At 45.2% G+C, this 27,706-nt stretch overlaps 1 protein-coding gene across 5 annotated transcripts; it reads left to right on the top strand.

The window, feature by feature from the left end:
- Nucleotides 1-4,757: 4,757 nt before the first annotated feature.
- LOC122924869 (translation initiation factor IF-3, mitochondrial-like) lies at nt 4,758-27,059 on the top strand. 5 transcript variants are annotated; one of them, XM_044276387.1, is made up of 6 exons: nt 4,758-4,805; nt 5,782-5,825; nt 21,383-21,429; nt 23,484-23,975; nt 24,857-25,011; nt 26,783-27,059. In XM_044276387.1, exons 4-6 carry the CDS (start codon nt 23,492-23,494, stop codon nt 26,999-27,001), a joined length of 858 nt encoding a protein of 285 aa, XP_044132322.1. In that variant the 5' UTR covers nt 4,758-4,805; nt 5,782-5,825; nt 21,383-21,429; nt 23,484-23,491; the 3' UTR covers nt 27,002-27,059. The 5 variants fall into 5 exon arrangements, with proteins under 5 accessions (XP_044132322.1, XP_044132323.1, XP_044132324.1 ...); XM_044276388.1 differs by lacking the exons at nt 4,758-4,805; nt 5,782-5,825 and adding an exon at nt 12,297-12,357; XM_044276389.1 differs by lacking the exons at nt 4,758-4,805; nt 5,782-5,825 and adding an exon at nt 12,402-12,437.
- The last annotated feature ends 647 nt before the right edge of the window (nt 27,060-27,706 follow it).

The following is a 27,706-nucleotide window of genomic DNA, read 5'->3' as shown; positions in this document are numbered from 1 at the left end:
GTATTGGAATGCATTGTAAAAGGGATTAGACCCCCAAATGTTGAAGTCCCAAAGTGGGAAAAGTAAGTTTCAAGTAAAAATAAACAAAAACTTCATTTTCCCAAATAAAAGTAAACATAAAATAGGTAAAAAATAGGGGAAAAAAATAATTAGGTATCGGCGCGTCTGTATCGACCGGCTCTATAAACACATCACATGACCTAATCCCTCAGATCAACACCGTAAAAAATAAAAAATAAAAACTGTGCTAAATAAACAATTTTTTTTATCACCTTACATCACAAAAAGTACAACAGTAAGCAATCAAAAAGGCATATGCCCACCAAAATAGTACCAATCTAACCATCACCTCATCCCACAAAAAATGAGCCCCTACCTAAGACAATCGCCTAAAAAATAAAAAACTATGGCTCAGAATATGGAGACACTAAAACATCTTTTTTTTTGTTTTAAAAAAGCTGTTATTGTGTAAAACTTAAGTAAATAAAAAAAAAAAGTATACATATTAGGTATTGCCGTGTCCGTATCGACCTGCTCTATAAAAATATCACATGACCTAACCCCTCAGGATAACACCGTAAAAAAAATAAAAATAAAACGGTGGGGGCGGAGCCTAGCGGCGCATGGAGTAGGACGCACGGCGCACCAGCTCCGGCGATAATCCTACCTATTATCCGTTCAGCGGTGGCATTTTGAGCTGTAATCATCGGGAGAAGCGGGGGACTTAAGCAGCGGTCCGGTGCAATACTCCAGCGACATGCCGGCAAAAAGTGAAAAGTCAGTGGGGGCTAATACTGTCAAATGGGTTATTGTTGGCATTTCTAAGATGTTGAAATGTACGGGAGATTGTAATCTGATGATTGACGCTACTTTTTCTTGCAGCTGCTGGGAGGTGGAGATGTATGGATCACTAACCTACTTTTCTTTATGTATGCATTCTTATGGGGCCTGTTACTAGAATACTTAGTTGGAATGTGAGGGGAATGGCGGATGCTACAAAGAGACATGGTTTGTTCCGTTACCTATCTAGATATCAGCCAGCAATAATATGTCTGCAGGAAACGCATATGACCAAACAGTCTGTACATGTTCTGCAAAAATAAAACGGTGTAAAAAAAGCAATCTTTTGTCATCTTATGTCACACAAAGTGTAATAGCAAGCGATCAAAAAGTCATATGCACCCCAAAATAGTGCCAAGCAAACCGTCATCTCATCCCGCAAAAAATGAGACCCTACCTAAGATAATCGCCCAAAAAATGAAAAAACTATGGCTCTCAGACTATGGAGACACTAAAACATGATTTTTTTTGTGTAAAACTTACATAAATAAATAAAAAGTATACATATTAGGTACCGCCGCGTCTGTGACAACCTGCTCTATAAAAATACCACATGATCTAACCTGTCAGATGAATGTTGTAAATAACAAAAAAAAAAGGTGCCAAAACAGCTATTTCTTGTTACCTTGCCTCACAAAAAGTGTAATATAGAGCAACCAAAAATCATATGTACCCTAAACTAGTACCAACAAAACTTCCACCCTATCCCGTAGTTTCTAAAATAAGGTCACTTTTTTGGGGCTTCAAATGGGACATGGTGTCAAAAAAACAGTCCAGCAAAATCTGCCTTCCAAAAACCGTATGGCATTCCTTTCCTTCTGCGCCCTGCCGTGTGCCTTTACAGCAGTTTATGACTACATATGGGGTGTTTCTGTAAACTACAGAATCAGGGCCATAAATATTGAGTTTTGTTTGGCTGTTAACTCTTGCTTTGTAACTGGAAAAAATGGATTCAAATTGAAAAGTTGCTGAAAAATTTTAATTCTGAAATTTCATCTCCATTGGCCAATAACTCTTGTGGAACACCTAAAGGGTAACGACGTTTGTAAAATCAGTTTTGAATACCTTGAGGGGTGTAGTTTCTTAGATGGGGTCACTTTTATGGAGTTTCTAATCTAGGGGTGCATCAGGGGGCTTCAAATGGGACATGGTGTAAACAAAAACTGTCCAGCAAAACCTGCCTTCCAAAAACCGTATGGCATTCCTTTCCTTCTGCGCCCTGCCGTGTGCCCGTACAGCAGTTTACGACCACATATGGGGTGTTTCTGTAAACTACAGAATCAGGGCCATAAATATTGAGTTTTGTTTGGCTGTTAACCCTTGCTTTGTAACTGGAAAAAAAATATTAAAATGAAAAATCCGCCAAAAAAGTTAAATTTTGAAATTGTATCTCTATTTTCTATTAATTCTTGTGGAATACCTAAAGGGTTAACAACATTTGTAAAAGCTGTTTTGAATACCTTGAGGGGTGTAGTTTCTAGAATGGGGTCATTTTTGGGTGGTTTCTATTATGTAAGCCTCACAAAGTGACTTCAGACCTGAACTGGTCCTTAACAATTTGGTTTTTGAAAATTTCTGAGAAATTTCAAGATTTACTTCTAAACTTCTAAGCCTTGTAACGTCCCCCAAAAATAAAATGTAATTCCCAAAATGATCCTAACATGAAGTAGACATATGGGAAATGTAAAGTAATAACTATTTTTGTAGGTATTACTATGTATTATAGAAGTAGAGAAATTGAAACTTGTAAATTTGCAAATTTTTCCCAATTTTTAGCAAATTTGGTATTTTTTTTATAAATAAAAATGTTTGTTTTTTTTACTCCATTTTACCAGTGTCATTAAGTACAATATGTGATGAAAAAACAATCTCAGAATGGCTTGGATAAGTCAAAGCGTTTTAAAGTTATCACCACTTAAAGTGACACTGGTCATATTTGCAAAAAACGGCCTGGTCCTTAAGGTGAAATAAGGCTGTTAAAGGAAAAATTTCAAAATTTTTTGCAGATTTTCCATTTTAATCCTTTTTTTTTTCTTTAACTCATCGGGGGTTAACAGCCAAACAATACTTAATATTTATTACCCTGATTCTGTGGTTTACATAAACACCCCACATGTGGTCGTAAACTGATGTAAGGGCACACGGAAGGGCGCAGAAGGAAAGGAGCGCCATATGGTTTGTGGAAGGATGATTTTGCTGAACTGGTGTAAGACACTCTCCTGTTTCGCGGTTTACTGGGCCCCCCAGGAATTCTCGTGGGGCTCGGCCTGCGGGGGACCCTATTGGAGTAGCGGGAAAGGTCACACATGTGCCTGCGGAATCTTCGGTTCTGACCCCTTTGCGGGCCAACGCGGTATCCATGCTGGGCCGCTTGAGCGTCCACGTGCACACTTGAGGGGAGGTTCGCAAAGGGTTACGTGGCCGAACGTACGCGCATCTAATTCGCTACGCCGGCCGCTCACGTGGAATATACCTGTACATAAACTCTAGTAGATTAGAAGGTAGGCATGGATTAAGTCAGTGGTCCTCAACTCGAGTCCTCAGTGCCCAACTGCCGATCATGTTTTCAGGATTTCCTTAGTATTGGGCAGCTGATATAATTAGTGTCCATCCATCAGGATTTACCACAGGTATTCATTCTGTGGGATACTCCTAAATCCTGACCGGTAAGTGGGCCCTGAGGCCTGGAGTTGGGGAACCGTTATTTTCACCCCGGCAGCATCCCTGAGCCTAGCATCGGAGCATCTCAAGGTTCGATGCGCTCCTGTGCCCTGAGCTAAATCGCGCAGGGCACGGGCTCTTTTGTTTTCAATAACACACTGCCGGGCGGTAATTTCCGCCCGGCAGTGTGTTCGGTGACGTCACCGGCTCTGAGGGGCGGGCTTTAGCTCTGCCCTAGCCATTTTACTGGCTAGGGCAGAGCTAAATCCCGCCCTTCAGTGCCTGTGATGTCACCGAACACACTGCCGGGCGGAAGTTACCGCCCGGCAGTGTGTTATTGAAAACAAAAGAGCCTGTGCCCTGCGCGATTTAGCTCAGGGCACAGGAGCGCATAGGACCTTGAGATGCTCCGATGCTAGGCTCAGGGATGCTGCCGGGGTGAAAATAACTGTCACCGGAACTCCTAAAAATGCCTTTGCCCTGCGCAATTTAGCGCAGGGCAAAGGAGAGCATCGGAGCATAACCTGCTCCGATGCTCATGTCAGGGGGGCTGCCTGGGTGAAAATGGAGGGATGTCCGGGTTCAGCTCTGAACCCGGACAACCCCTTTAAGTGATCAATGACCAGTCAAGGCCGCACAAGTGTCAGGGATTAGGATAATCATGAGGAATAGACACATGGCACTCTGTGATTAGCTAGCAGGTGTTTAAAGGGGTTTTCTCAAGACGCAGGTTTATACTTACCTGCTCCCGGCGCGCCGTCCACTTCCTGGTTTCGGCAGGGGGCGGGCTCCATCTTCATTGATGTCTTCTCCCGGCCGGGCCGCACACTGTACTGAACGCGCACGCCGAGTCCGTGCATGCGCCCTGGTGACTTCTTCCTGGCCAGTATAGAATACTTGCCAGGAAGAATTCACCAGGGCGCATGCGCGGACTCGGCGTGCGTGTTCAGTACAGCGCGTGGCCGGCCGGGAGAAGAAAATAAGTCGTCTGCGCACGCGCGGCCACCGCGATTCCTGAGAAGAGCGGTGGCTGTAACCAGGGGAGAAGGAAGACAACAGTCAGGTAAGTATAGGTTTATTTTTTTCTAATGGGTGGGGATTTGTCAGGGGCGTCGTTAGGTCAAAACATTTGGGGCTGGAGCCCCGAATGTTTTTTCCAGTGCCCCGAATGTTTATGCTGGCTGGGAAGAGCTATACTCACATTTTACTTCCTGGTCCTCGGCGCTCCACTATGAAGGCTGCACAGCAGACTATACAAGAGGATTACCGAGTGGTGAAGAGCAGCAGCAACCGGAGCAGGAACTGTAAGTGTTTTTTTTTTATTTTTTTTTATTTAGGGGCTGATGGAGGCACTGGGGGCTGAAAAGAGGCTGCTGGGGGGCTGATATGGGGCATTGGGGGGCTGATATGGGGCACTGTGCGGCTGATGTGAGGCACTGTGCGGCTGATGTGAGGCACTGTGCGGCTGATGTGAGGCACTGTGCGGCTGATGTGAGGCACTGGGGGACTGATATGAGACTCTGGGGGCTGATATGAGGCACTAGGGGGCTGATATGAGGCACTAGGGGGCTGAAGAGGGGCATTGGAGGCTGATGTGAGTCACTGGGGGTCCGAAGAGAGGCTGCTGGTGGTCTGAAATGAGGCACTGGGGGTCTGAAGAGGGACACTGGGGGGCTGATATGAGGCTGCTGGGGGGCTGGAGAGAGGCTGAAGAGGGGCACTGGGGGGCTGAAGAGGGGCACTGGGGGGCTGAAGAGGGGCACTGGGGGGCTGATATGAGGCACTGGGGGGCTGAAGAGGGGCACTGGGGGGCTGATATGAGGCACTGGGGGGCTGATATGAGGCACTGTGGGGCTGATATGAGGCACTGGGGGGATGATATGAGGCACTGGGGGGCTGAAGAGGGGAACAGGGGGGCTGATATGAGGATGAGGCACTGGGGGGCTGATATGAGGCTTCTGGGGGGCTGAAGAGGGGCACTGGGGGCTGATATGAGGCATTGGGACTTTATATGAGGCACTGGGGGGCTGAAGATGGACACTGGGGGGCTGAAGAGAGACACTGGGGGGCTGAAATGAGGCACTGGGGCTCTTATCTGAGGTCTGATTGGGGGTCATTCACATTGGGGTCTGATCTGAGGTCTTATTGGGGTCTTATTAACATTGGGGGTCTTATTGGGGCTGTCAGCTGAGGTCTGATTAACAGTGGGGGTCTGATTGGGGGTCTGACCTCGGGTGTAATGAAAATATTTTTTTCTTATTGTCCCCCTCTAAAACCTAGGTGCGTCTTATGGGCCGGAGCGTCTTATAGGGAGAAAAATACGGGTAAGTTTGAAAATGATTTCTTCTCACTTCATTATATTGATGCGGGTCTGTATGTATGTATGCAGAGTGTATTTGTGTATATTATATATATATATATATATATATATATATGTATATAATAAATAAAACATACATACACGCGCGGCGTGTGTGTGTTTGTGTGCTTTAGGGTGCACACCCTAATGCAATAGGCTGCGCACGCCTATACTGGTGGGATTTTATTTATTGGGCTATTCCTAGCCGTCTGGGCAATCCCACAGATCATCCGCTAACCCCGCTTGTACTTGTTCCGCTACTTGCAGGTTGCACGGGCATGAGTTCAAAACTTCAGCCACTTCGGTCCGAAGTTCTGAACTCATGCCTGCGCAGCCTGCAAGTAGCGGAACAAGTACAAGGGGGGTTGATGGGTTACAACTTCTGTGATTAGTTTATAGTTGGGGGGGTTTGCTTAATTTTAAATTAGGCTGACCATAGGTTAGGATGATCTGTGGGGTTGCCCAGACGGCTAGGCCCTTCACTGTAGTTATTAACCACTTCAGCCCCGCTAGGTGAAACCCCCTTCATGACCAGGCCACTTTTTACACTTCGGCACTACACTAATTTCACCGTTTATCGCTCGGTCATGCAACTTACCACCCAAATGAATTTTACCTCCTTTTCTTCTCACTAATGGAGCTTTCATTTGGTGGTATTTTATTGCTGCTGACATTTTTACTTTTTTTGTTATTAATCAAAATGTAACGATTTTTTTGCAAAAAAATGACATTTTTCACTTTCAGCTGTGAAATTTTGCAAAAAAAACGACATCCATATATAAATTTTTCGCTAAATTTATAGTTCTACATGTCTTTGATAAAAAAAAAATGTTTGGGCAAAAAAAAAAATGGTTTGGGTAAAAGTTATAGCATTTACAAACTATGGTACAAAAATGTGAATTTCCGCTTTTTGAAACGGCTCTGATTTTCTGAGCACCTGTCATGTTTCCTGAGGTTCTACAATGCCCAAACAGTAGAAAAACCCCACAAATGACCCCATTTCGGAAAGTAGACACCCTAAGGTATTCGCTGATGGGCATAGTGAGTTCATAGAACTTTTTATTTTTTGTCACAAGTTAGCGGAAAATGATGATGATTTTTTTTTTTTTTTTTTTTCTTACAAAGTCTCGTATTCCACTAACTTGCGACAAAAAAATAAAAAATTCTAGGAACTCACCATGCCCCTCACAGAATACCTTGGGGTGTCTTCTTTCCAAAATGGGGTCACTTGTGGGGTAGTTATACTGCCCTGGCAATTTAGGGGCCCAAATGTGTGAGAAGAACTTTGCAATCAAAATGTGTAAGAAATGACCGGTGAAATCCGAAAGGTGCACTTTGGAATATGCGCCCCTTTGCCCACCTTGGCAGCAAAAAAGTGTCACACATGTGGTATCGCCGTACTCAGGAGAAGTTGGGGAATGTGTTTTGGGGTGTCATTTTACATATACCCATGCTGGGTGAGAGAAATATCTTGGCAAAAGACAACTTTTCCCATTTTTTTATACAAAGTTGGCATTTGACCAAGATATTTTTCTCACCCAGCATGGGTATATGTAAAATGACACCCCAAAACACATTGCCCAACTTCTCCTGAGTACGGCGATACCAGATGTGTCACACTTTTTTGCTGCCAAGGTGGGCAAAGGGGCACATATTCCAAAGTGCACCTTTCGGATTTTGCAGGGCATTTTTTACACATTTTGATTGCAAAGTTCTTCTCACACATTTGGGCCCCTAAATTGCCAGGGCAGTATAACTACGCCACAAGTGACCCCATTTTGGAAAGAAGACACCCTAAGGTATTCCGTGAGGGGCACTGCGAGTTCCTAGAATTTTTTATTTTTTGTCACAAGTTAGCGGAAAATGATGATTTTTTTTTTTTTCTCTTTTTTCCTTACAAAGTCTCATATTCCACTAACTTGCGACAAAAAATAAAAAATTCTAGGAACTCGCCATGCCCCTCACGGAATACCTTGGGGTGTCTTCTTTCCAAAATGGGGTCACTTGTGGCGTAGTTATACTGCCCTGGCAATTTAGGGGCCCAAATGTGTGAGAAGTACTTTGCAATCAAAATCTGTAAAAAATGACCGGTGAAATCCGAAAGGTGCACTTTGGAATATGTGCCCCTTTGCCCACCTTGGCATCAAAAAAGTGTCACACATCTGGTATCGCCGTACTCAGGAGAAGTTGGGGAATGTGTTTTGGGCTGTCATTTTACATATACCCATGCTGGGTGAGAGAAATATCTTGGCAAAAGACAACTTTTCCAATTTTTTTATACAAAGTTGGCATTTGACCAAGATATTTTTCTCACCCAGCATGGGTATATGTAAAATGACACCCCAAAACACATTGCCCAACTTCTCCTGAGTACGGCGATACCAGAGGTGTCACACTTTTTTGCTGCCAAGGTGGGCAAAGGGGCACATATTCCAAAGTGCACCTTTCGGATTTTGCAGGGCATTTTTTACACATTTTGATTGCAAAGTTCTTCTCACACATTTGGGCCCCTAAATTGCCAGGGCAGTATAACTACGCCACAAGTGACCCCATTTTGGAAAGAAGACACCCCAAGGTATTCCGTGAGGGGCATGGCGAGTTCCTAGAATTTTTTATTTTTTGTCGCAAGTTAGTGGAATATGAGACTTTGTAAGGAAAAAAGAAAAAAAAAAGAAAAATCAGCATTTTCCGCTAAATTGTGACAAAAAATTAAAAATTCTAGGAACTCGCCGTGCCCCCCACGGAATACCTTGGGGTGTCTTCTTTCCAAAATGGGGTCACTTGTGGCATAGTTATACTGCCCTGGCAATTTAGGGGCCCAAATGTGTAAGAAGTACCTTGAAATCAAAATGTGTAAAAAATGGCCTGCGAAATCTGAAAGGTGCCCCTTTGCCCACCTTGGCTGCAAAAAAGTGTGACACATCTGGTATCGCCGTACTCAGGAGAAGTTGGGGAATGTGTTTTGGGGGGTCATTTTACATATAACCATGCTGGGTGAGAGAAATATCTTGGCAAAAGACAACTTTTCCCATTTTTTTATACAAAGTTGGCATTTGACCAAGATATTTTTCTCACCCAGCATGGGTATATGTAAAATGACACCCCAAAACACATTCCCCAACTTCTCCTGAGTACGGCGATACCAGATGTGTCACACTTTTTTGCAGCCTAGATGCGCAAAGGGGCCCAAATTCCTTTTAGGAGGGCATTTTTAGACATTTGGATCCCAGACTTCTTCTCATGCTTTAGGGCCCCTAAAAATCCAGGGCAGTATAAATACCCCACATGTGACCCCACTTTGGAAAGAAGACACCCCGAGGTATTCAATGAGGGGCCTGGCGAGTTCCTAGAATTTTTTTTTTTTTTGCATAAGTTAGCGGATATTGATTTTTTTTGTTTTTTTTCTCACAAAGTCTCACTTTCCGCTAACTTAGGACAAAAATTTCAATCTTTCATGGACTCAATATGCCCCTCACGGAATACCTTGGGGTGTCTTCTTTCCGAAATGGGGTCACATGTGGGGTATTTATACTGCCCTGGCTTTTTAGGGGCCCTAAAGCGTGAGAAGAAGTCTGGAATATAAATGTCTAAAAATGTTTACGCATTTGGATTCCGTGAGGGGTATGGTGCGTCCATGTGAGATTTTATTTTTTGACACAAGTTAGTGGAATATGAGACTTAGTAAGAAAAAACGAAAACAAAAACAGACAAAAAATTTCCACTAACTTGTGCCAAAAAAAATGGCTGAATGGAGCCTTACCAGGGGGGGAGTGATCAATGACAGGGGGGTGCTCAATGACAGGGGGGTGATCACCCGTATAGACTCCCTGATCACCCACCTGTCACTGATCACCCCCCCTGTAAGGCTCCATTCAGACATCCGCATGATTTTTTACGGATCCATGGATACATGGATCGGATCCACAGAACGCATGCGGACGTCTGAATGGAGCCTTACAGGGGGGTTATCAATGACAGGGGGTGATCAGGGTAATCAGGGTGATCACCCCCCTGTCACTGATCACCCCCCCTGTAAGGCTCCATTCAGACATCCGCATGATTTTTTACGGATCCATGGATACATGTATCGGATCCACAGAACGCATGCGGACATCTGAATGGAGCCTTACAGGGGGGTTATCAATGACAGGGGGTGATCAGGGTAATCAGGGTGATCACCCCCCTGTCACTGATCACCCCCCCTGTAAGGCTCCATTCAGACATCCGCATGATTTTTTACAGATCCATGGATACATGGATCGGATCCACAGAACGCATGCGGACGTCTGAATGGAGCCTTACAGGGGGGTTATCAATGACAGGGGGTGATCAGGGTAATCAGGGTGATCACCCCCCTGTCACTGATCACCCCCCCTGTAAGGCTCCATTCAGACATCCGCATGATTTTTTACGGATCCATGGATACATGGATCGGATCCACAGAACGCATGCGGACGTCTGAATGGAGCCTTACAGGGGGGTTATCAATGACAGGGGGTAATCAGGGTGATCACCCCCCTGTCACTGATCACCCCCCCCTGTAAGGCTCCATTCAGACATCCGCATGATTTTTTACGGATCCATGGATACATGGATCGGATCCACAGAACGCATGCGGACGTCTGAATGGAGCCTTACAGGGGGGTTATCAATGACAGGGGGTGATCAGGGTAATCAGGGTGATCACCCCCCTGTCACTGATCACCCCCCCTGTAAGGCTCCATTCAGACGTCCGCATGATTTTTACGGATCCATGGATACATGGATCGGATCCGTAAAAATCATGCGGACGTCTGAATGGAGCCTGACAGGGGGGTTATCAATGACAGGGGGTGATCAGGGTAATCAGGGTGATCACCCCCCTGTCACTGATCACCCCCCCTGTAAGGCTCCATTCAGACGTCCGCATGATTTTTACGGATCCATGGATACATGGATCGGATCCGTAAAAATCATGCGGACGTCTGAATGGAGCCTTACAGGGGGGGTGATCAGTGACAGGGGGGTGATCAATGACAGGGGGTGATCAGGGAGTGTATATGGGTGATCACCCGCCTGTCATTGATCACCCCCCTGTAAGGCTCCATTCAGACTTCCGCATGATTTTTACGGATCCATGGATACATGGATCGGATCCGTAAAAATCATGCGGACGTCTGAACGGAGCCTGACAGGGGGATGATCAATGACAGGGCGGTGATCAATGACAGGGGGGTGATCAGGGAGTTTATATGGGGTGATAATGGGTGATCAGGGGTTTATAAGGGGTTAATAAGTGACGGGGGGGGGGGGTGTAGTGTAGTGTGGTGTTTGGTGCGACTGTACTGACCTACCTGAGTCCTCTGGTGGTCGATCCAAACAAAAGGGACCACCAGAGGACCAGGTAGGAGGTATATTAGACGCTGTTATGAAAACAGCGTCTAATATACCTGTTAGGGGTTAAAAAATTCGGATCTCCAGCCTGCCAGCGAGCGATCGCCGCTGGCAGGCTGGAGATCCACTCGCTTACCTTCAGTTCCTGTGAGCGCGCGCGCCTGTGTGCGCGCGTTCACAGGAAATCTCGCGTATCGCGAGATGACGCGTATATGCGTGACTGTGCGCAGCCCTGCCACCTCCGGAACGCACATGTGCGTTAGGCGGTCCGGAGGTGGTTAACCCCTTTCAGCAGTCCCCCATTCACTGAAGGGGTGACTGCTGAAAGGGGTTAAAACTACTGTGAAGGCCCCCGATGCCGATGAGGGCGTGGCTTCATGGGGTGAGGGTGTGGCTTCATGGGGTGTGGGCGTGGCTTCACGTGGGCTCGGGCCCCGGATGTCTTCAGACCCTAGCAACGCCCCTGGGATTTGTTAATGAAATATATTTAGAAAAATGATCACTGTTAAAGGGAACCTGTCACCTGGATTTTGGGTATAGAGCTGAGGACATGGGTTGCTAGATGACCGCTAGCACATCCACAATACCCAGTCCCCATAGCTCTGTGTACTTTTATTGTGTAAAAAAAACGAGTTGATACATATGCAAATTAACATAAAAGAGTCATATCTTACTTGTGTGACCAAAGAAGAGTCATATTTTCAAGCTCTGGCTCATCTCAGGTTAATTTGCATATGTATCAAATCTGTTTTTATACACAATAAAAGCACATAGAGCTATGGGGACTGGGTATTGCGGATGTGCTAGCGGCCATCTAGCAGCCCATGTCCTCAGCTCTATACCCAAAATCCCGGTGACAGGTTTCCTTTAAATCATTAACAGATTTAACAGTGAACATTAAGATGATAATACCCCTTTAAGAGGTGATCTCCCTGACTGGTCAGTGCCCACTGTTGTTTTGACAACCCGGGTGTATGTTGCTGTTCACATTCTTCCAGACTACCTGTGCATGACCTCTGACTTCCTCAATCCATCTCTAGAGACTGCCTGTGGGAAACTTCTATGCGGAACAGTTTGTCTCGTGTTGGGCCTCGGATCGGACCCTGGAAATGTCTCGTCCCTAGGTACTACGTTACACAGACTATTTCTGTGCATATGAACTTTGGCCTGGTCTGGCTGTCCCTTGTGAGTTTTCCTGCACAAGGTATTATTTGGATTGATTACCTGCATATGATTTCTGGTCTGGACTGTACTGGTTTATAGATGCCATGTCCCATTTGAAGCCCCCCTGATGCACCCTTACAGTAGAAACTCCCAAAAATGTACCCATTTCGGAAACCAGGGGATAAACAAATCACGGAACCTATCTAATAGGCGACCTTGATTAAGGCGGTACATATAGGTGTGTGCTCCTCCTCCCGCCGATTGCTGTTGCACAGGGAGGTAACTAGGAGCCACACACTATATGTGTGGGGTCTACGCTCCTGAACATAAATGCATAACGGCATATGCAGGTTTAGCGTAGGACCCGTCTGAACTGAGACCACCTTGTCGCTTGGTAGGTGGGCTTAAATGTGTTTTGATCAAAATGTATTGACCAAGTGTCTCAGATTTTATCAATAGCGAGGGCTTAGTCCATCTGTTATGCTTGCATCTATTATTATAGTGCATTATTTTCTTTGATTGTATAGGGCATATGGTACCAGTTTTATTGGTACTATTTTCGGGTACATATGATTTTTTAATTGCTCTATGTTACGTTTTTTGTAAGGCAAGGTAACCAAAAAATGGTTGTTTTGGCACTGTTTTTATTTTTTATAGAATTTATCTGACAGGGTATATCGCGTGCTATTTTTATAGAGAAGGTTGTTACGGATGCAATGATATCAAATATGTCTACTTTCTTTGTTTGTTTCAGATTTACATAATAAAGCATTTTTTGGAAAAAAATTGTTTTTGTGTCTCCATTTTCTGAATGCCATATTTTTTTATTTTTCTGCCGATTGTCTGGTGCAGGGGCTCGTTTTTTGCAGGAAGAGTTGATGGTTTTATTGGTACCATTTTTGGATACTGTAGGAAGGAACAAGGGGCCATCATTGATGGTCGGTAAGTGTCACCGAGGTTCCTGGCCTCGGTGAGGTAAGAGCCGTTTTTTTTCCTGAAGTGTCATTATTGCTTTGCAGTCTAACACTTCAGCTGTTTAGTATGGCTGTAAAGTCCATCTGGGACGGCTCTTACTGGGAGTAGCCAAAGTGCTGGGTGGGTGGCTACTCCCCACGTTCCAGGCCGGATCTTGGGAGGCTTAAAAAAGCAGTCACCATTAATCAGGTGGTGGGGATTATCCTCCATCTCACAGTGAAGCTGTGGAGTCTCTGTGGTTTGGGATCTGAAGATGTGTGCCGTGCAAAAGGGCTGAGAGCCACATGCTGGAAAACAGGCCCCTAAAGCCTGCTGGGGACCGCTGTTGAAAATCTGCTAACAAGGTGAATGTTTGTTTGTGTTCTGTGGACTTTCCATGGTGTGAACAAACACCAAGACTGCGAACTGTTATTTTGTTTTGCCTTCTGTGTGAATGAACACTGAACTATTTAAGTTAAAGACTTTGTGGTTGCCTCTGTACTGCGTCTGCTAACCTGCCTACCAGAGCGAATCCCCACAATTGGTGTCTGATGCGGGCAAATGCAGTGAGGCTGGCCTGAAGGCCGAATTTTTTTGGGGTTTTCCTGGGCACGAGTGTATGTCCTATATGAAGCCGGCAAGGTTACGACCCGTGTCCCCTGACAAAATGGAGGCGGTCATGAAAGCCCTTGTGGAGGCTAACTTGCAGCGGCAGGAAACTAACCAGCTGCTATTACAACATGTGATGGCGTTGCAAGCAGTGGGAGCGTCCCAGAACGTCCACGATGCCCGGAAAGCTGTCCGTGCGGCAATTCCTAAGATGACCCTCTCGGATGACGTTGAGACCTATCTGGCGGTTTTCGAAAAGGTGGCCTTGAGGGAGAGGTTACCCCGAGACCAGTGGGCTGAGGTCGTCGCTCCGTTCCTGGCATCTGGACCCCAGCAAGTGTTGTTCGATCTACCCGATGATCAAGCGGCCGACTACCCGACCGTAAAAGGTGAGATCCTGGCAAGACTGGGGGTGAATGTATTGGTCCGGGCCCGGGCCCGGACCACAATATTATGACCGCCAGACCACAATATTATGACCTGCTACACCGGTTGCAAAAATGCCTGCAGCCTGATGTATTGACTCCCACTGCTATACTGGACCGTCTGTTGGAGGATGTGTTCTGGAGGGCTTTGCCGTACCCTCTCCAGCACTGGATCAGCCAGGTGTCTCCTGGTAATGCCTTAGAGATGGTCGACCTGGTGGAGCGCTACGAGGCCACCAGAAAACTACAGTGGGGTTCTTTTGGGAGGGGGCCCGTCAAACCCCGGAAATTTCCACCCCAGACCCGGCAGCTGGTGTCAGCAAAACCCGCCCGAGACGTACCCCCTGCAGACCCAGCCCCTGTGGTATGCTGGTGGTGTCAGGAGCCTGGACACATAAGGGCCGACTGGCCCCATCAGGGTGAACCCATGGATACCAACTATGGCTACCGCCACTCATTGTATGCCAGGAAGCTGTGTGCCACAGGTACCTCCGAGACTATAGACAATAGCCACCTGTGCCAGGTGGAAGTGTGGACACTCTGGCGGTGGCACTGCTGGTAAGAGCTGCCCTGGGGCGGCCCGGCGAGTATACTGGCCGAAAAGTCGGCGTGGTGTGCATTTATGGAGACTTAAAGGTATATCCCACCGCCCTGGTCTCTCTGTCAACGGTGGACTCATGAGGTGGCCGCCGCCATTAAATTACAGTATGAACTAATAATTGGGAGAGACTTCCCCGGTTTCACGTCACTGTGGCCTGAAGCAAGAATCGCCAATACACATGAGACAGGGATAACCCTAGCAGAGTGGCCCGGCTCAGGGGGGAGACCAGAACTCTGGGAACCTGAGACCGAAGGGCCAGCGGTAGGGGTGATGGTGGGAGACGTGGAGGACTTGCCGCCGGGTCCGGAGTTGGCAGACCTCAACGTCTGCAGAGACAATTTTGGTACAGCACAGCACCAGGACCCGACTCTATCTCGAGCCTGGGAAAATGTGGTAGTAGTTGAGGGTGAGCCACAACAACCGGGTGCCGAGTCTATGTCCCCCCGATTTGTGGTTCAACAGCCTGCATTGGGTAAATCAACTACGGGGTGAGCATATTGAACAGTTGGTGGTGCCCAAGGCATGGCGCAGTGTGTTCAGAGAGGTGGAAGAGTATTGCAAGTCTTGCCCAACCTGCCAGATAACCAGCCCCCAGCCACATTTCCGTAGTCCCCTGGTCCCTCTCCCGATTATTGAGGTTCCATTCGAGCGGATCGCTATGGATCTCATAGGCCCAGTACTGAAGTCTGCTAGAGGGCACCTACACATCTTGGTAGTCCTGGACTATGCCACTTGATACCTGGAGGCGGTGCCACTGCGACATACCTCGGCCAAACTCATAGCCAAAGATTTAGTGGAGATGTTTTCCCGAGTGGGCCTACCTAAAGAAATTCTGACCGACCAGGGGACCCCTTTTATGTCAAAAGTCATGAGGGAACTCAGGAAACTACTACAGATCAAACAGTTGCGGACATCCGTATATCACCCGCAAACAGACGACCTGGTAGAAAGGTTTAATCAAACTTTAAAAAACATGTTAAAGCGGGTGGTGTCTAAAGATGGAAGGGATTGGGATCTGCTAGTGCCCAATCTCATGTTCACAGTGCAAGAGGTTCCCCAGGCCTCTATGGGGTTCTCGCCTTCGAACTGCTATATGGCCGACATCCGCGTGGGTTGTTGGACATAGCCAAAGAGGCGTGGGAATAACAACCCACACCGCATAAAAGTGTCATTGAGTATGTCACTCAAATGCAAGAGTGGATGGAGATAGTATTGCCGCTGGTTAGGGAACATATGGAGGCAGCCCAGCGAGCCCAGAGTAGGGTCTATAATCGCCAGGCGCGGGTTCGGAGTTTTAACCCTGGAGATCGGGTTTTGGTTCTGGTGCCAACGGTGGACAGTAAGTACCTGGCTAGGTGGCAGGGTCCCTACAAAATGCTTGAAAAAGTTTGGGAGATAACCTACAAGGTACACCAGCCCGGGTGGAGAAAGCCAGAGCAGGTGTACCATGTAAGCTTGTTGAAACCGTGTAAAGATAGGGAGACCAGTGCGGACAACAGGCCAGGGAATTCGTCAGCAAAAACACTAATGTGTTTTCGGACCTCCCTGGACGCACTTCTATCATCTGTGACATTGTCACTGAGCCCCTTTGGTCTACATGGCGCTCCCGCCACGTTTCAAAGGCTAATGGACATTGTACTCCGTCCACATCGTCGGTACGCCACAGCACTGACTGGGAAAGTCACCTACCTAAAGTAAAGGCTGTAGTTGACTCCCTTAGGAAGGCTGGCTTAACTGCTAACCCAAAAAAGTGCGCAATAAGGTTATAATTGGACGCAGAGTTATCAAACCTCAGGTGAACAAAATTGAGGCAATTCGGAATTGGCCCCGACCTGTCACTACTCGGCAGGTAAAGTCATTCCTGGGAATGGTGGTATACTATATAAGGTTTGTCCCCCACTTTGCTACAGTGGCCGCACCATTGACAGGCCTTTCGAAGGGACGCAAGTCAGTGACGGTCCACTGGAATGAGCAGGCGGAAAAGGCTTTCTCCACTTTGAAGTCGGCCCTGTGTGGGTCCCTGGTTTTGGTGATGCCCGACTTCAGAAGGGAGTTTATAGTACAGACCAATGCCTTCGAGGTGGGTCTCAGTGCTGTACTGTCTCAGGAGGTCAACGGGGAGAAGCATCCAGAGACCAGGTACAGTATAGTGGAGAGAGAGTGCTTGGCTATCAAGTGGGCACTCGAGTCTCTCCGCTATTATCTTTTGGGGAGAAAGTTTCGTCTGGTGACCAACCACTCCCATCTAAAATGGATGAGTCAGGCCAAGGACAGAAATGCCCGAGTCACCAGGTGGTTTCTGTCTTTGCAAAATTTAAAATTTTCGGTGGAACACCGGACAGGCCGGTTACTAGGAAACGCGGATGCCTTGTCCCGGGTACACTGTTTAATGTGTGTCCATCCCCTTTAGGGTTGAACAAAGGGGGGAGGTATGTAGGAAGGAACAAGGGGCCATCATTGATGGTCAGTACGTGTCACTGAGGTTCCTGGCCTTTGCAGTTTGACACTTCAGCTGTTTAGTATGGCTGTAAAGCTGATCCGGGACGGCTCTTACTGGGAGTAGCCAAAGTGCTGGGTGGGTGGCTACTCCCCACGTTCCAGGCCGGATCTTGGGAGGCTTAAAAAAGCAGTCACCATTAATCAGGTGTGGTGGATTATCCTCCATCTCACAGTGAAGCTGTGGAGACGCTGTGGTTTGGGATCTGAAGATGTGTGCCGTGCAAAAGGGCTGAGAGCTGCATTGCTGGAAAACAGGCCCCTAAAGCCTGCTGGGGATGGCTGATGAAAATCTGCTAACAAGGTGAATGTTTGTGTTCTATGGACTTTCCATGGTGTGAACAAACACCAAGACTGCGAACTGTTATTTTGTTTTGCCTTCTGTGTGAATGAACACTGAACTATTTAAGTTGAAGACTTTGTGGTTGCCTCTGTACTGCGTCCACTAACCTGCCTACCAGAGCGAATCCCTACAGTACATATGATTTTTTGATCATTCATTATTACACTTTATGGGGAAGGTGATAAAAAAATAGGTTGTTTTTGCACAGTTTTTATTTATTTATTTCACAGCGTTCAGCTGAGGGGTTAAGTCATGTCATATTTTTATAGAGCAGATGGTTATGGATATGGTAATACCTAATATGTGTACTTTTTCTTATTTATTTAAGTTTTACACAATAATAGCATTTTTTAAACAAAAAAATATATGTTTTAGTGTCTCCATAGTCTGAGAGCCATAGCTTTTTTCTTTTTTGACCGATTGTCTTAGTTAGGGTCTAATTTTTTGTGAGATGAGTTGATGGTTTGATTGGTACTATTTTGGGGGCATACGCATTTTTGATTGCTTGGTGTTGCACTTTATGTGATGTTAGGTGACAAAAAATGGCTTTTTTAGCACAGTTTTTTATTTTATTTTTATTACGGTGTTCAAGTGAGGGGTTAGTTCATGTAATATTTTTAGAGAGCTGGTTGTTACGGACGCAGCGATACCTAATATGTATACTTTTTTTTTTTTTATTTCACTTTAACACAATAATAGCATTTTTGAAAAAAAAATGATGTTTTAGGCCTCGTTCACACTTCAGTGTTTGGTCAGTGATTTCCATCAGTGATTTGTGAGCCAAAACCAGAAGTGGAGCCTCCACAGACATGAGGTAGAAGGGAAAGATCTGCTCCTGTTCTGTGTTTAGAGTTGCACCTGGTTTTGGCTCACAAATCACTGATGGAAATCACTGACCAAACACTAAAGTGTGAAAGAGGCATTAATGTCTCCATGTTCTGAGGGCTATTTTTTTTTTATTTTTCGACTGATTTTCTTATGCAGGAGCTCATTTTTTGCAGGATGAGGTGACGGTTTTATTGCTACCATTTTGTGGGACATACGCCTTTTTGATCACTTGGTGTTGCACTTTTTGTGATGTAAAGTGAAGAAAATAGCTTTTTTTGACACAGTTTTTATTTTTTTTAAATTGTTGGTGTTTATCTGACGGGGTGGATCATGTGATATATTTATATAGCCGGCCGTCACGGAGGTGGCAATACTGTCTCTGCCTTCCCCCTGGGGTGCCCCCCGCTCGGCAGCTGCACGATTATCATGCAGCTGCCATCTCTGAATTGATGTTTTAGAACGTCCATTAAGAGATAAACAACCGCCCATAGGACGTTTATGTCCTATGGGCGGTCAGGAAGTGGTTAATTGACAAGGCCAGGCGGTATGATGTTTTCACCGCCTGGCCCTGTCCAATCAAAGTGCAGAGGGGGTGGCAGCTGCAGAGAGAGCAGAGCCTCTAGGTGTAATGGTAACGCCCCCGTTGCTCCTAGAGGCTCATTTGCATAAATAAAACACTATTTTTCTCAGCAATGCGGGCACATATGGGACCAACACAGATGCCTTCAGCTGCCAAGGGCACATGTAACAGGTCAGCCGGTGTCATAGGAGCAAATCTGCTGACAGATGTCCTGCTACACAGTGATCTCTGGTGTCTGATGGGAGTGCTGATTATATTGGTAACCGTCTCTCACTCTGTAATATTCTATTATTATTTCTCTACCAGATTCCAAACAACGGAATCATCAACATGTCCGATCTGTTGTATTGTAATTATGGGTCAGACAGGATCGTTCACTGCAGCAATGATCGCCGGTGCGGGCTCCTCTAGATGTGCTGCAGTATCATCAGCACGAGCTGGGGCTGGCCCCTTTAAGAGGCCGTGACCCTGACTGTGAAAGGGGGCGTGTATTAGTCATGTGACCTTGACCGGCCGTGGTTAACCCCTAGTTGGCCGTGTGACAGCGTCGCCTGCGTCCTGCTGCTGTAGCTGTGTGGTCCCTGGACGGCCGCGGGACGGGCCGGTAGGTGTGCTGGGGTACGCCTGTAGTGACGGCTCTGATTGGGTCTGGTTGTTCTGGAGAGGCCGAGGCTGAACAGAGGCCTACTCCTCCTCCCTGTACACAAGAATGGGGCGGTATAGGCTGCTCTGTGCGTGTGCAGTGCCGGGGTCTGATCGCTCCATAGAGCCCTGTATAATCTACAGTGTATTACAGGACATATATATAATATACAGTGTATTACAGGAGATATATAATCTACAGTGTATTACAGGATATATAATATACAGTGTATTACAGGACATATATATAATATACAGTGTATTACAGGAGATATATAATCTACAGTGTATTACAGGATATATATAATCTACAGTGTATTACAGGATATATATATAATCTACAGTGTATTACAGGATATATATAATCTACAGTGTATTACAGGATATATATAATATACAGTGTATTACAGGATATATAATCTACAGTGTATTACAGGATATATATAATCTACAGTGTATTACAGGATATATATATAATATACAGTGTATTACAGGAGATATATAATCTACAGTGTATTACAGGAGATATATATAATATACAGTGTATTACAGGAGATATATATAATATACAGTGTATTACAGGAGGTATATATAATATACAGTGTATTACAGGAGATATATATAATATACAGTGTATTACAGGAGATATATAATCTACAGTGTATTACAGGAGATATATATAATATACAGTGTATTACAGGAGATATATAATCTACAGTGTATTACAGGAGATATATATAATATACAGTGTATTACAGGAGATATATAATCTACAGTGTATTACAGGATATATAATATACAGTGTATTACAGGACATATATATAATATACAGTGTATTACAGGATATATATAATATACAGTGTATTACAGGAGATATATAATATACAGTGTATTACAGGAGATATATAATATACAGTGTATTACAGGAGATATATAATATACAGTGTATTACAGGAGATATATAATATACGGTGTATTACAGGGTATATATAATATACAGTGTATTACAGGAGATATAATATACAGTGTATTACAGGAGATATATAATTTACAGTGTATTACAGGAGATATATAATATACAGTGTATTACAGGAGATATAATATACAGTGTATTACAGGATATATATATATATATAATATACAGTGTATTACAGGAGATATATATAATATACAGTGTATTACAGGAGGTATATATAATATACAGTGTATTACAGGAGATATATATAATATACAGTGTATTACAGGGTATATATAATATACAGTGTATTACAGGAGATATATATTTAATATACAGTGTATTACAGGATATATAATATACAGTGTATTACAGGATATATATATATAATATACAGTGTATCGCAGGCTATATACTGTAATTAGCAAATTACTGGGGCTGAACTGAGAAGGGAGGCTGTTTCTGGGAAAAGAACCATTTTTTCTTTTAATTTTATCATTACTACTATTATTATTATTATTATTATTATTGTGTTTTTTTTTTTTTTTACAGGATTTGGGAAGAAGAATGAGCTGACTACGTGTACACCCAGTAAAAGGGTGAGTAATGGGACCCAGTCCTTCGATGTTTGCCATATGCTGACATAACGCGGTATGACCTCAGGCTCCACTTACAGGCCCTCACATGCACCATTTCCAAGCATTTTAGTTAGGAGATCTGCACATTTGTTGCAGAAATTTCTTTGACTGGAGAAACCCTTGTGCTTACCCCAAAACAGCCCCATCCATTCAGATGTAAGCGGTTTCAGTTGCCAACATTTCTGCCAGATGTGAATTCCCCCTAGATAAGATCACACACTAAATAAAGCCATAATGTGTACTGGGGCTGCAGAAGAGTCCTGGACTCTTTTCTCTGTAAATTTGATTTGATTTGCTATTCTTTTCCGGGACAGATGGGTTTGGTTGGACAGGTTTGGGACCCTAACCCTCAGTTGCATAACGGCATGTTGGTGGGGCCCCAAACCATATTACAGGTTCCCTTTTAATAAGGGTGCATGCTTATAGCAATCCACCATGCACGGACACATGAATGGGTCCGCGATATGCAATAGACAGTCCGGCTATAGAGCACACACAGCCAGTTTCCGTATATAGTGGACCTGCTGTTTGCAGGCCGCAATACAATCTCAGGCCGCTCATTCGTGTGCATGAGCCCTAATGTAGAGACTGAAAATTACTAGGCGTATCCACATCACATTTTAGGTGTCCGGTTCATCTTTCCACACATACTTTTACGTTTTTTATATCTTTTCTGCCTCCTATTGGCTTGAAGTGTATTACATGTGGAATACTCATCAAACTGAGATCACGTGTTTATTTGTTTTTGTTTTACGTGACACGTATTTTGAAATCGGTGGCGTAAAAATACATACCATATGAACTATGGCGCTTATTTCCCATTGAAATGAATTGGATGCTGTTTGTGGGACTATTTCACCAGACCATCTGGAGATGCCCTAAACATCTCAAACCTCATTCCATATCTGATTGATCATAAGGAGAACCCTGGCCGTTAGGGCGTTAGGGTGTCACACAGCGGGGCCTGCTGGAGCCCCCATCGATGAGTCAGACAAGCCCTTGACTATAATACAGGCTGTAACGTATGATCAGTAATGGATGTAATCAAAGCCTATCACAAACAGATTTTTTTAATACCTCAATTCATCTCAAATTAAAAAATGAAGCAACTTTGCCATAGGTCTTAAAGGGATATTCCCATCTCAGACATTGATGGCATATCGCTAGGAAATGCCATCAATGTCACATAGGTGTGTCCCGCTCGCATAACCATAACGGGACACCTGAAGTGAAGGAGAGCACCCTGCGCATGCGCAGTGGACTCTCCATTCACTGCTATTGGAGTTCTTAAAATAGCCAAGCGAGCACTCTGGGCAATTTTCGGAAATCCCATAGCGATAAATGGAGACCTCCCCAGGCATGCACGGCCACCTCTGCATTCACCTGGGAATAGCCAAGCCAGTGCTCTGCTCTTTTCAGAACTCCTATAGCGGTGACTGGAGGGTGGTTGTGCTTCTCCACTTTTGGGGGGCCCTGTTCTAGAGACAGAAGCGGATTCCAGAGGTGGAACCCTCACCTATCTGACATTGATGGCATATCCTAGCGACATGAGAACTGGAATACCTTTTTAATAAAATATGTTCTTTCTGCAGCTCCTGTGCAGAGCTACACGTCTCCATGGTAACAGACTAACCAACAGACTGCATATGCTGCGTTTATTTTTCATCCCCTCTGTTCCCAATTTTATGGTAACATACATTCGATGGGTTAGACAGAAGTAGAGGACAGATAGGAGGAAGTAGGACTGCAGGATCCGACTACACAAAGTTTGTTTGTCTGTTGCCTTGGAAACGCATAGGTTTGCACAGGAGTTGTAGAAACAAAACGGTAGGAATTTTTGAGTTTATCCAGCTGGACGTAGCTTTAAAATCTGTATGTAAACTGTATTGATTGTTGAGGATTTTGGTGGCCACTACCACAAATCCTGGTCCGTGTCTAACACCATTCCAGTACGTAGGTACCGAGAAGGTGACTTGTCGAATACTGACAGCATGCTTTGCATTTTTTCCTCTTAGTCTGCAGAATGTCTGGACTTCACTTAAAGAAAATATTTTGCCAAGCTGCAAATAATGGCAGGTGCTATTTCGGACGGCACTTTGGCCTCTGTCACAGGTCATTCAGGACAACCAGTTATCTGCCGTGGAACACCATTAGCTGGACAAGAAAAGGCCTGCTGGCAGTAGACGTCAAGTCCTACAGTACGGCAGAAGAAGAAGTCGCCAAAAAGCCAAGTGCTACAAAAAAAGTCAACGTCAATGCCAGGAAGGTGATTGGGCATGTTGGCCGGTTGATCCCCTATAAAATGATCCAGGTGTTAGACCAAGATGGGAAGGACATGGGGAAGATGCTGAAAAGGGACGTGATACGCGTCATGGAGAAAGAGAACCTGAAACTGGTAACTGTCTCGCAAAACGCAGATCCCCCAGTATACAAGCTGCTGACTGGTAAAGAGCTTCACGAGGAGCAGCTGAAACTCAGAGAGCAGCAGAAACACGGCACCAGCCCCGGTACGTAGTCCCATAGGTTGCCCATACACATGCTCATGTGTCCCATATTGTACATTTGTGGTGGTCGTTCTTCAGAGCACTGGTCATTAAAGGGTTATACATCGCAGTTATCATGTACCATAGCGATGGAAGCAGATTTTATGGATTTAAGGCCGAATGAGAAGGCAATTATCGGAAATGACCTATTTGTTCCCCATAATTGCCTGCTCATCTGAAGAGGTGAAAGCTGCATTTACATGCAAACATCATCTCGGGCAACGGCTTAGCCCTCCTCCTAACTGAAAGCACATGCATGCTTGGCAAAACCGAGTGTATGAGGAAGAAACGCAGTACGAGTGTCTCTAGACTGCAGTGCTGTTGCCTATAGGGGCTTACCATCAAACCTTTTCTACAGTATCATCCGTATGCCCAATGCACAAAACCATATGTATTTTGAGGTCAACAAATCTTGGATCCGCAAAATATGGAAGCAGTCCATGTGCCGTCCTCCTTTTTTTGTGGACCTGTTGACTTCAATGGGTCCGTGGTCCGCATTTTGCGGCCAAATATAGGACATGTTCTACCTTTGCGGAATGGACATACGGATACGAAAAGAACAGGGATCATCCATTTGCTTTCTTCATCCTTATGTCTGTTCCACAAAAAAAATAGAATATGTCTGCAAAATGTGGACCACAGACCCAGTGAAGTCAGTGGCTCCACAAAAAAAAAAAAAAAAAAAGCGGACCGCGCAAGGATGGCATCCGTATTTTGCAGACCTGCGGTTTGCAGACCGCAAAACGGACACTGTCATGTGCATGAGGCCTTACACCATAAACCCATTTTGCTGTGTATTACTGTATATAGTCCTGGTAATACAATAAGCGTATTTCATGGCACAGGTCCCGTCCAGATCAAAGAGATGTCGTTTCTCGCCAGCATTTCACAACATGATCTAGATGTGAAAAGGAAACAGCTTATTCATTGGATCGAGAAAAAGCATCATATACGGATCACTGTGCTGAACAGTCGCACTGTAAATGGACCAGACAAGCTGGTAAGTGGCCCTGCGGCCATCAAAGAGCGGCTAACCGAAACCTTTGTGGGTCAACGTGAATCGTATAAAGCTGTCTGATTGACCTCTGCAAATTCAGCTTCTGAAACCCCAGCTGATATAAATTTTGGCTGAACCCCCTGATTCTCGCAGACCAGGCGGCCATTTAATATGTATTAGGGTACTTTCACACTTGCGGCAGAGGATTCCGGCAGGCAGTTCCGTCGCCGGCAATCCTGACGCAAACTGATGGCATTTGTCAGACAGATCCGGATGCGGATCTGTCTGACTAATGCATTGAAACACCGGATCCGTCTCTCTGGTGTCATCTGGAAAAACGGATCCGTTTTGCCGGAACACTTAATGCCGGATCCGGCACTAATACACTTCAATGTAAATTAATGCCTGATCCGGCATTCTGGCAAGTGTTCAGTATTTTTGGCCGGAGATAAAACTGCAGCAAGTTGCGGTATTTTCTCCGTCCAAAAAACGTAAAAGGTACTGAACTGATGCCTCCTGAACGGAATGCTCTCCATTCAGAATGCATTAGGATAAAACTGATCAGTTCTTTCTGGTATTGAGCTCCTGTGACAGAACTCAATACCGGAAAACAAAAACGCTAGTGTGAAAGCACCCTTAGATGTTTGGCTGACGTATGCCACTGGAGAGAAAGACCGGGCTGTTGAATTTTAACATTCATGACCCTTTCTTTTCACGTACATGTGCCTGGCAGCAACGTCTTCCACTTTCTCCATTGAGATCACATGCACGCTAAAACCGAGCATGCATGTCTAATGTTTGGCCAATGGCTATTGAAGGTGTGTGGCCACCTATGGGGATACTGTGGCTGGCCATATATATTCCCCCTGAGTAGGTGAAGGAAGAATCATGTAATAGGTGGCATGTGCAGCTTTATGACATCAATGTATGTATGCCCATATCCTGTTTAAAGCGGTTGTCTCCCATCACTAGAATATGCCACCAATGTCAGGTGCCGGTCCCACCTCTGGGATCCGTACCTTTCTCCAGAATGGGACCTCTAAAGTGCGCATGTGCAGCCCCCCCATTCATTTTTATGGGACTTCCGCAGGCAGTCTCATAGAAGTGAATGGAGCAATGGCCACAGCCGTTTTAATTTCTATGGCACTTCTGAAAATTGGCTGCGCACGTGTTTTCGGAGCACTCATAGAAATTAATGGAGAGCACGCCGCTCATGACTGACGGTTATCTGTGTATACACAGGGAATGCTATTAATCACTGATAACACCTCCCCCCCCCTCTACTGATTGGCGTCTCCTCCTCCCTGTACCAATGCTTAGTATTAACATACTGAGCGGGAAAACTACAGGGGGCACAGCGGGGCGTAGGAGTGATATTATAAAAAAAAAAAAAAAAAACAGGCATGGTGGAAGCATCAGCAGGGGGTACCCCCACAAGTAAAGGTATTTATCTAGAATAAAAAAAAAAAAACATGAAAGGTCTGAAGGGTTAAACAGAATTAGCTGTATAATCTGTATGAAGGACAAGAGGTTGGGTGACATCATATTGAAGGGTGACTATGTATACATTTACCTCCTGTCTTTATAAGGAAAAGTTTCTAGTCAGCACTATTGTAATGAGAGCTGCCTGTCTCTATAAGGAAAAGGTGCATGAAGAAGGATAATACTCTTTCAAGGTCCTCTTTAAATGTTTTTTTTAATAAAGGAAAGATGTTGTGATTTAGAGGTCTTTAAGGGTTTCATTAATAAACCTATTTTTTGGATTATTTTTCAGGCAGTTCTGCAGCAAATGATAGAAAGCATGGTGGATTGTGCTACATGCATGGTGCAACCCAAGGAAAGGAAAGATGGCAGAGCCATGATTTGTGTCCTGCGGCCATTGTCTGCCAAGGAACTGCAGAAACGGAAGGTAGAAGTGACGGCAGAAAAGCAGAGTGATGCCGCTCCTGCTGAAAAGCCCAGTACAAACGACAACCATAGACCAATCCCATAAAGGGCACTAGATTCTGGACTCGCACGCAGCCTATTATTAAAGAAAGATTACATTTTCATTATTGTTCCACTGTAAAGTGATTTTACTCATCTTTATTTTGCCATTAGATTTGACACTAGCAGGGATCACGCTCAATAAATCTTACCAGTGTTATCTAGTAATACATCTTACAGGGAGTAGAACCGCTAAAAGCTCTAGGTGGAGGCTGGGGAGAGCAGGATACACACACCTTTTGTGGAGTAGTGTGAATATGAAGTTTTATTCTTCCAGATTCTTCTCCTGCAAGTGGACAGGAGGGAGCTTCAAGGGAATCCATCAGCACATACCGCAGTATGAAACAAAGAGCATTGTCACATTCCTTCTGTTCTGCTGATTCAAACGTTTCTGCCCCGTCCAGATCTGTGCCTTTGTTGCAGAGAAATTGCATCTGTTCTGATATGCAAATTAGCTCATTGGTGAACGAGGGCAGCACCCTTGCACCTTGTCGCACCAAAAGCTCTGCCCTGTATTGTGGCTAGCTAGGCTGGTAATATAATCTCGCCTGGCCCTGTGTTGTCGTGCATGTACCGTCGCTTCAGTAACTAGTGCACGTGCAGTACAGCCCTGGTGCGTACAGATGACTTCACCTCTGTACTGCGCGTTCACCGCTTCCCAAAGTGATGGTGCATGCATTAGAACACAGGGCCAAGGTGAGGCCAAGGCCCT

Source organism: Bufo gargarizans, chromosome 1, assembly GCF_014858855.1.
Source record: "Bufo gargarizans isolate SCDJY-AF-19 chromosome 1, ASM1485885v1, whole genome shotgun sequence".
Classification (NCBI taxonomy): Eukaryota; Metazoa; Chordata; class Amphibia; order Anura; family Bufonidae; genus Bufo; species Bufo gargarizans.
The sequence above is the reverse complement of the archived record's forward strand: the minus strand, read 5'-3'. Positions and strand labels throughout refer to the sequence as shown.